This window comes from Sceloporus undulatus, chromosome 2, assembly GCF_019175285.1.
Source record: "Sceloporus undulatus isolate JIND9_A2432 ecotype Alabama chromosome 2, SceUnd_v1.1, whole genome shotgun sequence".
Taxonomy (NCBI): Eukaryota; Metazoa; Chordata; class Lepidosauria; order Squamata; family Phrynosomatidae; genus Sceloporus; species Sceloporus undulatus.
Window position 1 is genome coordinate 182,010,871 of NC_056523.1, and position 14,650 is coordinate 182,025,520.

At 40.5% G+C, this 14,650-nt stretch overlaps 1 protein-coding gene across 6 annotated transcripts in view; it reads left to right on the top strand.

Moving 5' to 3' along the window:
* Window positions 1–11,131, top strand: part of NCKAP1L (NCK associated protein 1 like) — a 134,269-nt gene extending 123,138 nt beyond the window's left edge. For 4 of the 6 annotated variants that reach the window (XM_042454311.1, XM_042454306.1, XM_042454307.1 and 1 more), the window contains exons 29-31: window positions 106–215; window positions 6,494–6,583; window positions 9,915–11,131. In XM_042454311.1, the coding sequence (XP_042310245.1) occupies window positions 106–215; window positions 6,494–6,583; window positions 9,915–10,040 (326 nt within the window). In that variant the 3' untranslated portion in view covers window positions 10,041–11,131. Of the gene's footprint in view, window positions 1–105; window positions 216–6,493; window positions 6,584–9,914 lie in introns of those variants that run through there. The other 2 variants (XM_042454308.1, XR_006102424.1) reach the window with 2 other exon arrangements.
* The last annotated feature ends 3,519 nt before the right edge of the window (window positions 11,132–14,650 follow it).

Consider the following 14,650-nt stretch of genomic DNA (forward strand, 5'->3'; position numbering starts at 1 on the left):
TTGGGGATGAGGGGAACTGTAATTCAACACATCTCAAGGAGCACTAGGTTGGGAAAGACCTGTTTAAAATATTTGGCACTTATATAAATGAATGTTTTTCTGTAGGCTATAGCAACAATGTCCACTGCCTAGCCAAAGCCATCATCCAGGTGTCAGCTGCCCTGTTCACTGTCTACAACAAGAACATTGAGACTCAGCTCAAAGAATTTCTGATGGTGAGTAAAGCTCTTCATCATTTCTTGGGTGATATTAATCTGGTGGCTTTGTGAGCCACAAGGAGCTGGGTTTATTATTTTACTTTATTAATCACAAAAAAGCTTCCAAAGTCCTTTATTTCTTTTCCAAAGCAATGTAACGCTGCTGAGAAATACAAAGTGCTATGAACAGTGGATTTTCTCATGTAATTTATGGCTTGTGGATTGGACTATAGAGGTAGTGAGAAAGAAAAGAGAAGAAAAGTTGTAGCTTGTCTAACACAGTAGCTAAAAGAGAGAATCAGGATCCAAGAAGTTACTGATCCAAACTTATTTTGGCCATGAACTCAGAGCACAGTCCTATGTCAGTATATGTCTGTGGAGAATAAGTCACATTGAGTTAAGCGGTACACACTCTTGAGTAAAAAGTTATACGGTTGCAGACTTAGCCACTCTTGAACAAGTCTCAGTGTTTTAATTTGTAGTATGGGTGGAGAGATGGTGACAGCAGCGATGATGATGATGATGATGATGATGATGATGATGATGATGATACTTGCCTACCTTCCAAGGTTGTTGTGGCAATGTATGTGAAACAGTTTTCCCAGTCAGTATAGGTACAGTTATACCTCAGTTAACAAAAATATGTGTCCTGTGGCTTTACATCTTTAACAGAAACTTTGGCCTGTTACAGACTGCCAGAATAAAGCTGCTTCGAGTCTCTTTGGAGGTATGCTGTTTAAATGATGCATGTGTACTAAGAATCCGGAAGCTGCACCAAAGCTGCACTCCAGTGCTTAGGAATGGAGTGTGGCTTTGGGGCGACCTCCAGACTCTTAGTACCCAGGTATCATTTAAATAGCATACCTCCAAAGAGACCCGAAGCAGCTTTATTTTGGCAGTCTGTAACAGGCCTTTGCTACCAGAGGCAGAAAAAAGATAAAAGGGATAGGGATAGGTTCTTACTCCACAAAAATGAAAAGCAAGTCAACAAGTATCAGCAATTTTTAATCCAAAAATAACTTTAGGCCCATGTGAAATGAAACAACCTGATCAGATATAGGCCTTGCATAAGTAATCAAAAACATTGTGAGTGTTCTAGAGATCATTTGAAAACTTCTTCCAAAATGCATCCTGAGATGATTTTTTTTTCTTTCAACAGCCTTCACTTTTCATATGATTTCCATTTTGTTGGTGAAACTTATACATTTATGCTTTCCAACATGCCAGGGTAGCTGGTGAAGCAGGTTAATCTGATTTTTTGTGGGTTTTTTGGGCTAAGTGACCATGTTCTTGAAGAGTTTATTCTTGATGTTTCGCCAGCATCTGTGGCTGGCATCTTCAGAGATGCCAGCCACAGATGCAGGTGAAACATCAGGAATAAACTCTTCAAGAACATGGTCACTTAGCCCAAAAAACCCACAAAAAACTACAGGCTAATTTGCTTTTCCCCTTTCTTCTTGTTTTGCTCTTCACACATGCTCCTTAAGTGATTATGGAGGGCACTGTTTATGTTTTAAACACACACAGCTACAGTAGGATTGCTTAGAGAAGAATCCCATTCTTTCCCAGCTCAAGATTGTTTACTGCAGACATGCTGCTCCACTCAACTGAAAGTCTGTCTTTCTCCAATCGTCTTCACAATCCTCTGAATGCCAATGCTGCAAAAAAGCTTCCAGCTAGAACAGTGGTTCTCAAACTGTGAGGCAGGCCTGAGGGGGAGGAGAGTTGGTCCACATGTGGAGGCCCTGATCCATCCTCCTCTGTTTCCCATACTTTTTTTTCTCCTTGAAGGGAAGGCAAGGAAGATATTTGGAACCTCTGCCTCAGGGAGTGGGAGGAAGAGGAGACATTCCCACCTCCTGTTTCTTGTAGCTTCCTAGTCTCCCATTTGTGTGAGTCACAGAGGCCACAAAGAAGAAGGACAGGTTGCATACCTGTAACTGTAGTCCTTTGAGTGATCACCTGTAAACTTGCATAACCCCACCCATCCTCCCCTCATTGTGTCCTGCTAGTTCACATGAACTGTACTGATGTCCTATGAAACTGGTGGGTTTCGGCCGGAGCCTCTTATATAAGGTGCGCAGAGGTGTGCAGGGAAATCATCAAAATTCTTCAGAACACTTTAGAGTGCTCCAAAAGTGGCTCTGTGCAGATGCAGGTTAACCCAGGTGTGAGTTCACAGATGACCACTCGAAGAACTACAGTTGCAGGTATACAACCTGTCCTTCTCAGAGTTACAAACATGTCATAGTGTGGCATGATAAGATGTGGGCATTTTTATAGAGGCTGCTTGCCTATTTTTTTTTTAAAAAAGCATCCTTTGGGTAATCACTGAAAGCAGCTATCTCCCTACCTGGTGCCTTCTCTATTTGTTGGATTGTGGTCCCTATTGTTTCCAGCCACTATGGTCATGTGCTGACTGACGATGATAGAAGTTGTAGCCCAGTAAATGTTTAGGGTGCTGGGATGGAGGCGGCTGTAATAGAACCTGGGTTTCTATCCTTCACCTAGCAAAAATGCTTAGGACTGTGCAACCCAGCAGAAAACACTGGATTCATGATGTTGGTGGTGTTGAAGATCTGCCTCCCCTCGCCCTCATAGCTATCATTTCCAGTGCCCTTATAGCCAAGAGGCAATAACAAAATTATTTTCTTGGTTCCCTCTTCACCTTCCCTGGTCTATTTTACAGAAAATTGGATTTTTACTTGCTAGTGAGGAGAAATTGTTTACTGAGAAATGAGCCTCTCTTTCATTTGCCGCAGAAAGGCAGAGACAAATGTGTGTGGACAAAATCTGTGGTGGACAGTTTCCAGGCTCTGTCATTTTAATTGCTGTACTTTGTTAAAGTGTGGTTACCATTACAAAAGCAACCTATGTGTCTGATTGTTGTGTGCAAGGCAAAAAATCCATTGCTTCTCACCCTTATAATCTGGTGATTTCTTAAGAGACTAGCAATTAAAATTAACTCCCTCCCCCCCCCCCCCCCCCACACACACACACACACACACACACACAAATATCACAATATCACAATATCCCATAGTCCATAGGCAAGTGCTTTCTCATACTAGCTTTGAGTTCTGTCCTTTTCAAGGTACTGATCAGGACTGGCCCTAGCTATTTTGCTGCCTGAGTCAAAGGACAAGATGACACATGCTATCCTGCTTCATATACAGAAACTGATTGGATTAACACTTGAATCTTTCTGAAGTATTGATGATGGGATCTTTCACTGTAGCCAAAGGTAGCTAACTAGCCAAGGGATGAAGGGTAGACTTCATGGCATCCATAGCTGTGTCTTCTAAGAAAGTGGAATGGTCAGGGGCTTTGGGAAGAACAATTGGGGGGTGACTGGCACTACCCCCCCAGTGCCTAGGGCTTTAGGCAATTGCCTCACTCTGCCAAATGAAAGGGCTAACATTGACTTTCTGTCTGATAGGGCCTTGATACTTTATACCCCTTGATCTGTACAGCTAGTGATGTTTAAACTACAGGCATTTGTTCTGAAATAACCTTTCTTGTACTCATTCATTCTGCACAGGAGCTTCCAAAAGTGGGTGCCTTCTTGACCAATGAGCATCCATTTTTCAGCAGGACAAGATAGCACTAAAGACTTGCCCTTCACCTTTGCTATGCTCAGAATCTCACATGTACAGTAGCAGGCCAGACTCAAACATCTATATTCTGCTCTAGGGATAGAAGGGTCTATACAGTCTATGACACAGACTGTCTGGACTGCTTCCCAGCAAAGAAGAAGTGTGACCACATTATCTCTTTAGGATTTTTCAAAATTGACAGACAGTGCTATACTCTGAATTCTGAAGAGCATTGAGATGGCACACTGGATATGATTGCAATCTGTTGCTGAGTCTTCCTTGACTTTAACTACCCAACTGTTCAATGGGAGATGGATTCCAACTCCCTGGAGGTTGTCCTTCATTAGCTATTTGAGGCAGCTCACGTACCACCCCATGACTGTACTGTTCTGGGGCTGGTACTGTGGGAAGAGTCAGATCCCACTGGCTGTGAGTGATGGATAGGGGCACCACTAAGCATGATCACTTTCTTATTTGTGGCCTACGGGAGTCAGCATGATTTATCTGTTCATTAGATGCAGTGGCAGCTTTCGTTCCCCCTGCTGCCATCATAGAAGGTAAAACGCTTCCTTGTGGCTCACTGTAGAGAAGATGCAATTGTAGGAAGTCAGAACCAGTAATCTGGCACCTGAAAGATACGTTTGCTATTAGGGATGAAAAGAATATTCCCCAGTTTTCTCAGACTTGTGTCTTGACATGTGATAGTTCTTGGCATCTTCTATGTGTTTTTGAAATTCAAGACTTTTTTTTTTGCAGAAAATGTCATTTGCACGGAAAACATATTTCGTGCAAAACAGGTTTGTATGCAAAAACATCTTACATTTCTGCTTACAAATTTTGCACTTTTTTGCCAAAAATTTACCAGACACTCATAATCTCACCCTGCAGAGCAAACAGCTTTTTTTTTTTTCCATTCTCACATGCAAAGAAATAAGTGAAGATTTATATGCTCGCGTGCTGGCTTTTCTCACCCCTACTCTAAACAGAGAGAAATGGAACTAGTGCAAGTTTCTTCACTATACGGAGAGGATATATGATGGGGAAATGCTTCACCAATTGAACTTCTACCTGACATGCATCTGGGAAAGGCACAGGAACCCTGCCAGAACAAAGGTGGTGACTCTGACTTCAGGGATGGGCACTTTATGTTGCTGGACTACAACTTCCATCATCCCTTACCATAAGATTTGGTGGATAGTATGGTGGGAGCTGTAATTCAACAAGAACTGGTAAACCCCATCTTTTCCACCACTAGCCTCCCTGGAAGGGATGTTCCTTTTGTAAGCTGTTCTGGAGAATGGAGTGATATGTGCTCCTACTAAGATTGCCAACCAATTAAATACTGTATGCCTTAGCTTTTAACTGAGCTGATTAAATTTACATATAACACAAAGGAAAGGTGCTTTTAAGAGGATTGGAAGGAGGGACTGTTTCTCTTCAGCATGTAATAAGATTTTTTAAAAAATGTGTTCTTTGTTTAAAGGAAGGGAACCATCCATTATTTCAGGCACATTCTGGAATATGCCCTTGATCCTCTTTCATTGGGCAAATTTAACTTGATTTTTGATTCTACTCAAGTGGATTGTACCATCTTGTATTTACCTAACAACTTACCTAATAGCCATAGGCAACCATGAGCCCATGCAGGTGAGTCAGAAGGTTAGTGGAAAAGGGACTGAATCTTCCAATTGTCCTCTGTCAGATTGCTTGGTTTCTGTCTGAGTTGCAGAAGAAGGACTAACACAGAGCTGCAACTGGCTGGCAAAGTGGGGGGAGTGGACTGTCTCCTTTTCTCTGACCCATTGAAGTAGCTTTTAATTAGTCTAAGAAGCCACAGTATTAGTCTGCATTTTCCATGTTGACCCTCAATTGAAGCCAGCATTGAGTCAACTAGACTCTTAGCCAGGCTAGCACAGTGCAATTTTTTTTTTTGCAAATTATTAATTTTTGTGCATTTATTTATAGGACTAGGATAGTTCTGGCTATCTGATGTGGTAGACATTTTAAAATATGTCAGTCAGTTTAACACTGAAAGAGAGAATTTCTTAGGGGTTTCATATCTGCATGTAATTTTGCTCCAGAGTTCTGTTTTCCTCTTTTTTTTCCTTTTCTTATCAATAAGTAGCAGAGATATGTTCTTGTTTTGAGGGAACAATGTTGGCAGAGAGTGCTAATGGAGGCTGCGTAGCACTTTTGCTACACAAAATCTCTGCCCCAAGTTCCTTATCTTTCTGTAGATGAAATAAAATGAGAACTTTATATGTCCCCCATGGATGGATGGGTGGGTGAGTGGAGAAAGCAGCTTAGAGAGGGCAAACATGGGCAAAAAAACAGCCAAAGATTAAAGATCTCATTCCCTCTCTGCTGCTCTTTCATTCCCCTGCTGTTCTTAATTTTTATGATTCCAGCCTCCCTCATTGATTTTCTTTTCTGTTCTTTTTAAGTGGGGGACAAAGTTGTGTGCATCTGTGTATCATGTGTAGCTTGGTTCTGGAAACACACAGTTTTCTTCTTCAGGAAGTCTCTCCCTTTCAGAATCTGTTCCACAAAACCTAATAGCTTTCTTTGCTCAACCAGTGTGCTTTTTCAACCTTCAGCCTGAACTCTGATTAATCACACCAAGTAAATCTCACAGCTCTAGCTGTTTCCAGCCACAGGAGAATTGATCTTAGTTCTGTTGTCTCTCCTCTGTCTTCCTAGCTGGCCTCTGTTAGCCTCTTGCAGCTGGGACAAGAAGCAGATCGAATGAAAGCTAAGAACTGGGAATCCATTTCACTGCTCATGCACTTGGTGAGTCCCCCACACACCTTGAAATGAATACAGCCACATTTGAACAATAAAAAACCCCTCTAAGGCTAAAAGCAGAGTATATGATGTCCTCCAGGTGTTGTTCACCTTCAATTTCCAGATCATATAACACCAGTTTTGAAATTCCTTCACTGGCTACCAATTAGTTTCTGGGCAAGGTACAAGGTGTTGATGATTACCTTTAAAGCCCTACATGGCTTGGATCCAGAATACTTAAGGGAATGCCTTCTTCTGTACTGTCCATCCCGCACTCTAAGATCCTCGGGGAGCAATCTACTTCAGCCAAAAAAAGAATCTAGACTAACCTCAATTACCCAGAGGGCCTTCTCCACTGCTGCTCTGAAGCTATGGAATGATCTGCCAAAGGAGATCTGACACATTTCTACTCTTACATCCTTTAAGAAGGCTCTTAAAATGGATCTCTTCCGGTAGGCCTTCCCTACCTATTTCCTCTCCCCGTTTACTGTGACTCACATCACACTGTTCACCAATTCTTCTCTTAAATTTAATGAGAAGAATTAAATTAAAATTAATTAAATTTAAATTCTTGCCTCAAGAAGAAGAGCCCTCCCTCCGTGCAACTCTCATCATCAGACCTGGGAGGGAGTGTAAAAGACAGGCCCAATTCCATCAGGTCTAGCTGTGAATTCTGTGACTTTCATCACTCTCTTTTATCTTATTTTATTTTATCTCTGTATTTTTATTGCTGTAATCCGCCCGGATTCCTTGTGATTGGACAGGCTATAAATAATAATAATAATTATCATTATTATTATCCTTACACTACACTGGCTAGCGATGATGGATATTGCAATCCAAGCAGCAGTTGGTGGGCCACACATTGATCACACATCTTTGAAACAATAGGCCTACTTCAAGCAGCAAGCAACACCTGAACAAGATAGGAGGATTGTCTGAACAATTCTTTTTCTTCTTTCTTTTCCATTTCTTTTCCCTTTTATGTCATGTCTAACAGACTGAACATGCAGGGAGGGAATGTTCTGGCTTTCAGTCTCCATACAGCACTTACCGTAATTCAGGTGCTGTAGAAATTAACAACAATGTCAGGGTTCCAAGGCTTCTTTGCTAATCAGTCTGTCTCCTTGTACAGTATTATCCTTTTTTGGCTAGATTTGGGTGATAACACAAAAGCTGAATACTGGCCTGATAATCCTTGTGTTCCTAGATCTGAAAACCTTCAAATCATGTATGAAGTAGTCCAGATGCAGAGCTTTTAAATGGAGTAATATGTGTATAAGGTACCAGATCCTATCTGATCTTAGAAGCTAAGCAGGATCAGCCCTGATTAGTACTTGGAATAGAGATTGTCATCAAATACCAGGTGCTGTAAATTATATTTCAGAGGAAGGAACTGGCCTAAGAAAACCATCTGGAATTCATGAGCTCACTGTAAGTCAGCAGACTTGAAGACACATACACACAATGTGCATATAATTTGGTGCATGTCCCTTTTACACTGAAAGGGACCTACTCCTGTGTATGTACTAGGTACACTGTAAATCACTGAGAACAGCCTAAATGCCAGTATTGAGGATCTGTTCCCTTCAGGATGTTATTTGACTACAATTTCCACCATACATGACTGGGCAGTACTGGCTGTGGCTACTGGGAGCTGTAGCCCAGCAACATCTAGAGGGCCACAGTTTCATTTTTTTTTTTGCTACAGTCCAATGACTAATGTCATTTTAAAACCCAATTCCCAGCCCCTCAACACTCCCCTAGCTCCTCTCCAATACCTTGCTTTTCCCCTGTTTCCACTCTGAAATGGTAGCCAGAAGTGACACAAATTGAATAGCAGTGGAAGACTGAAAGACCTTATTATATACAGGAAACAAACTCTGCTATAGATCCAGTGGACTTGGTGCTAGGTATGGGGAATGCACTGGGAAACCTGGGGAAAAAGGGGGTCAAACTGGATGTGCATCTAGATGGAGATACTGGGGGAGATAAAGGAAAGGATGAGATAGGTGCTCTGCTAAGGCACAATCTGAGTAGGCATGTGGGGCTCAAACAAGTAAAAAAGCTCATATGGCACATCAGAATGGAAAGTAGTTGCTGTATGCAAGAGTTTTGGGATCTTGGGCAGGGGAATTGTGGGGAGAGAGGAAAACGGAATAATGTGATGAGATTTTAATTTCATAGAGGCCAGGGTTTGGGGGAAGATTTGGCTGCAACAGTGGTAGCATTTTTATAACCCCTTCTGAGACCCAACAGTGAAGGGCACCATAGGTTGCAGTAACCCAGATGGTAAGCATCATTCACTCTTAGTGGTTTGGGATTACTGGCCTGGGCATCCTTGCCTGGCAAAGAGTGTTGCCTTAGAAGCAAAAGGCAGCATATTAGTGCTTACTGGGTGATGCATCTCCATTAGGAGCTCCCATGGCAGCAGGAGATGGTTATTGATTCTTCCAGTGATGGGAGGAGACGGCTCAGCTAGGGAGGGCCTGGGTGCCCGGGTGGGATTGATATTCACTGGGGCAAACAGCTTTTGCAGCAAAGTCATTTAAATGCAAATGTTTCAATCGGGAGTGTGGGAATGAGCCGGCAGGCTGGCATGACATTCACTTGCTCTCCCAGTAAAAGGAGTGGGATAGCTCCTCCTCAGACACTGACTTAGGCAGAACCCAGCTGTCTTTAGTGTTAGAAGGACACATGTAAGTGGCTTGTACAGCTCTGATAGATGAGATGTGCTGGAAACAGGGCTGGCTGGCAGGTCAGTAACATCCTTGGTCCTGCTCCATCCATGGTATACAAAGGATTATGTAGTCCATTGTTTCTCTGTTGCAACACTGAACTACAATGTGAGATTTTAGAATCACTTTTCACAAAGAGGGCAAGCAGGTGTGTGTGCATGTGTGTGTTCCTTGAAGCTGAGAAACTATGTTCCTTGAAGCTGAGAAATTGTCATAGAAACAAGCAATCAGGAATAGATTTCACAACCCAGCAAGGCCAGCGAAATTGAGAGTCGTTTTTGAAGAGAGATGTAAATGGTTTAAGAAAGGCTTTGTTCCCTATTATGTACATTTTGTCCTGTTACCTCTGAGATCAAACAGGTTTTGCAAGTTTTTGAAGTTGTATTTTAAAATCTGAACTGTATGCTTACTGGAAGCAAAAGCAGTACTTGCCATGAGAAACAATCCTTTATTTCTTCCATTTTCTGTGAAGAAAGGGAGTCTAATGTGTGTCTGATCAAAATTTACCTGCATACAACATTAACATAACAGCTGTCTATGCCAAGTAACCAAGCACACACTTTCCGTGCTTAACATGTCCTCCTGTATATCTCTTTCAGCTTGTGGAGGAATCATCCTTCTTGACAACAGACATGCTGGAGACCTGCTTCCCTTATGTGCTGCTCCGTAATGCTTATCATGAAGTCTCCAGGAGCTCTGCCATGAACCGTCTTCCTTCACACTGACCTGCTTTCGCTTCAACCATAATTGAGAGGGACTTGAACCACAGTTGCCCATCAACACAAGAAATATAAGGAATATAGGCAGGACAGAGGGGTTAAAGCAGGGCTCTCTTATGGATCTTAGTTATCTGCCTAATGGCACTCATGCCCATTTGAATGTTCAGCAAACAAAATGGACAATGTCATCTTGACAAGTGTGAAAGCTGGCTGTGAAGCAGGGCAGTAAGGAGCTGCATCCTAATTTATATAACACTTCCATGATGTTTGTCAGCCTTTCTTAGGATGCTTTTTAGTGGAGCAGGAGCCAGAGGGGCTACCATCTGCATCTTTTTAAAGCAGCCATGATTATTATTTTGCCAGCCTTGGCATCCCAGACAACCCTAGGTTTCTCAGTTCTAACATCCCTGGCCTAATGCTTTGCTGGAGGCCCTTACAGAAGCAAATCCTACAACTAATCCCAAATAGGGGCATGGGTGTCATGTACATTTTTCCTATCTTCCTCTTGATTCTTTCCCCATCAATATCTAGATTGTAAGCTCTTGAGGGCAGGAACCTTCCTTTGTGAGATGTTATCTTCTTTCTGTCATTCTACAAACAAAGTTCCATGAACTTAAATAATCATTATATAACTAATGAGCAGCAATGATAAGTCCTGGCAGTGAAATTCACTCAGTTATCTTAATCCATACAGGTGCTCAAAATATAAGCTGTTTTCACTGTCGCATACTTTCCCTTTGAAAAATTCTGGGAAATGTCAACAGTGAAAAAGCAATGAACTTCTTTATAAAGATTTTTACTCAAATGGTCTCTCTATTGTGTGTATAGTTGTTTTTTTATAGGTCCTCATTTAAATGACCATAAGATCAGATGAGGCCAGGCAAAGAAAAAACAGTTACGTATGACTGATAGATGTCTATCTCTTTGATTAACTTTATCATATGTGTCTTGCTGTAGATTACCTGAAGTTCTGCATATTTTTGAGAAAGCATTTCACATCTTCCTTTTTAACAATCAGTTCAGTAATAAAAAAAAGTATCTCATTTGTTTTGTGTTTAACTACACCTGACTTGAAAATAAAGTCATTGCTTCTAAGATTTTGGACAAAGGAGGCTATATTAATTTGTTGGCCTTTTTGAATAACAAGGGGGAAATGACTTCACATTATGATTTTGTCTTGGAGGAATATGCTCATTAATATTTGGCATAGTGAGTTTTCACTCATTATTCTTCTGACTTTAATTCCAATCAGTGGTCTGAGACAGCTGTTCAAAGCTTGGGAAGGTTTTGCATTGCCATGAGTTCTGTTTTGCAACCCTGGAAAGTTTAGCATGGAACAACAACTCTGGTTTGCAGACAAAGTTTGACATGAAACAGGAGTTCTGGTCGGCTGACCTTTTGCCAACTAGCATTAACAGAATATATTTTTGAGCCCACTAATGATGACAGAAACTAATCAAGCTTTTTTAAAAAATAGCATTCCAAACTGTTTTAGGTAAAGGGAGCTCCAGGAATGGTTTGAGAGAGAGATGAATGGGTCTTCTTTCGTCTGCTGCAATTACCCTTGCCCAAGTTGCTTTCCATTTTTAAATGCTAGCAGATTTTCGTTTGTATTGTCCTCATGAGATGTTGCACTAAAACAGGATTTAATTTTACAAAAATAAGCCACAATGTGTCTCAGGCTCATGTTCCCTCCCATGGAAATTATCACACTGGCAAAAAAGACGGGAGCATAACTGTACGCTCCTGCCAATATCCTGTGATAACACAGTTATTATCACACAACATTGTAATTATCCTGCAATAAAGATGGTAGTGCTTCCCAAATTGATTTTTTTGTTTCAAAATATCCCTATTATAGTCAAGAACGTGATTTTTAAAGATTGGAATAAAGGCTTAAAAAAATTATTTGGCAGAATAAAAAGCCCAGGATAAAGTTAAAAACTTTGCAGGATAAGATGGAAAAGGGCGGTTTGAGCCTTCCCAATTTTAAATGGTACTTCTATGCATGTGCTTTAGAATGGTTAACTGACTGGTTTAAATTGGAAGATAATAGAAACCTGACGGCTGAAAGTTATGGATTGAAATTCGGTTTTCATGCCTACTTATTTTATGATAAAATCAAAGTAGACAAGGAATTTAATAATCATTTTATTAGAAAAACTCTTCTGTGGATTTGGGGGAAATATAGGGTTAAATGGTGCCCAAAGATTCCATTATGGTCGTCACCTGCTGAAGCCTTTTTAAAAAGGGAGGTCTATAGTGAGTATAATTGGATTAAATACAGTGATATAATTAAATTCGATCAAGGCACACAAATTATTAAATCAGAGGAGGAAATAGCCAATGCTGGCTTTAATATCAATTGGTTCTCATATAGACAGTTGAGAGAAAGATGCAGGATGGATCAAAATACGTTTGGTATTGCCTCAGCAATCCCCAAATTGGAAAAAAATCATTCAAGATGACTCGAAGACAAAAAGGATTTCTAAATTTTATAATTTAATCTTGAAATTTGAGCTAGAGGATGAGGTGGTGAAGGACTACATGATTAATTAGGCAAAGGATTTGAATTGTAATATTTTGTTAGAACAGTGGGGAAAAACATGGAGAAAAAGGATTAAATTTACAAGTAACATAAAAGTCAGGGAAAATTGTTATAAATCACTTTTTAGGTGGTATTTGACGCCACACAAAATCTCCAAAATGTATAAAGGAACAAAAGGCATGTGTTGGAAATGTCATAGGGAATTGGGCACCTACATGCATAGTTGGTGGACGTGTGAAAAGGCAAATTTATTTTGGAAAGCGATACATGGGGAAATGAAAAAACTATTAAAATTCAATACACGCCCGGACCCTCTGATGTATCTTCTGAACATAGTGAGTAATGCTGACTTGGAAAAGACAAACGGTAAGGTGCTATTCCTGGCAATAGTTGCGGCTAGGATGGTGTACGCCAAATATTGGAAGTCTGAAGAGATTCCTTCTGTAGAGGAATGGAAGATAAAAATGCTCAACCTGTATGAAATGGAAAAATTAACCTCCCTTATGAAATATGATACACTAACGAATTTCCATAAGGAATGGAAGGTATGGATCTCCTATATGCAACAAGAAGATAACCCAAATAGATGTATTGTATTTATTGATTAATGTTCATTTTAGTGGGGGAGTTAGGTTTGTTAAATTCATATTTTTTTTATGAGTTTGGTTATATATATACGTAGGTGTATGTATTTGCGTGTATAAGTATATATACACATATATAGTTGCTTCTGGGACCCATACGTAGGTTATTTAGGCTTTTTTTTAGATAACATACTACAAAAGGGGGCTGGTATGTATAGATATAGATATTAAAAGCTGATTCAAAGGTTGTAGGGTGCGTCAGGCTTAAATTTGACAACTTAATGAAGTTGGAGTTTGTTGTTTTCTGTTTCCGTAAAGAGGAATTCTAATGCCGCTTTTTATCCACGTAAAATCCACGTGCATTATACCGTGATATTGATGGGAGTATACCACTATGCTCCTGTCTTTTTTGCTGATGTGATAATTTCCCTTGTTTTTAGTGCAGCTTTGGGGATAAATTCAGAACCTTTCACTTCATGGGTTTGATTAACCACAGTTTGTGGTGCTATCCAAAGGCAGGCAAAATGTTTTTGAACAACTTCAAAACATTGTTTGGGATTCAGCTAACCATACATAACCATAGTTTAAGATTTGGGGTTGTGCCTAATTGAAAATGGAAGTGGCAGTCTCCAGTCTGTCAAGTGTGTCATTGGAGCAAGAGAAAGAAGAGAGCATGCAATTCTAACCTTGGTGTAACGCAGTTTCTTAACCAGGATATAGTGTTACAGTCTTCTCTCCGAAGGCTTGGGAGAAGTCTGGAGATCTCTCTCAGGCCTTGGGAGGGAAGGAAGGAGGCCACGCTTGCTGCTTCCTCCTTCAGTCCCAAGGGTTCAGGGAGCTCAATTTTTTCCAAGTCTTTGGCTGTGCGCGCACACCCTCCCAGCTTTTCCGTCACTCACAGGGGAAGAGCCTGAGAGGGATGGAGAGGGAGGAGTGCAAGCACGAATTCACAAATCTCAAAGCCACAAATCCGGAGGGACAACTGTATATCTAAACACAGCCATTATCTAAGAATGTTAAAAAAAACACGGACACTTTTTTGAATCAGATGAAAATCTCAGCATTTTGTTTCTCACAGTGGTCATCCAGATGTCTTGGTGAGCTTGCAACTAGATTTTATTTTATATATCGCCTGGCTTTCTCCCACTATGGGACCCAAGGCTGGTTAAAATTTGAGTTTAAAAAAAATTAGAGTTAAAAAATGGATTATGCAAAAGTTAAAACACTGAAACAATCTTATTAGAAACATTAATTTAAAACAATTTTAAAAGGCTGTTAAAATATAATAATGATGCTAAAATACAAATACAACACACACCAATTAGAGGGCTGTCTACCACCGACAGTTAACATTTGAAGGCATGGGAAACAGAAGTGTTTGCCATAGAACCTTTTTAAATAAGCTGTCCGCATTGGTGGCTGTCATTACATCTTGTGGCAATGAACTCCACAGTTTAACTGTGTGAAGTAGTTCTTTTGTCTAG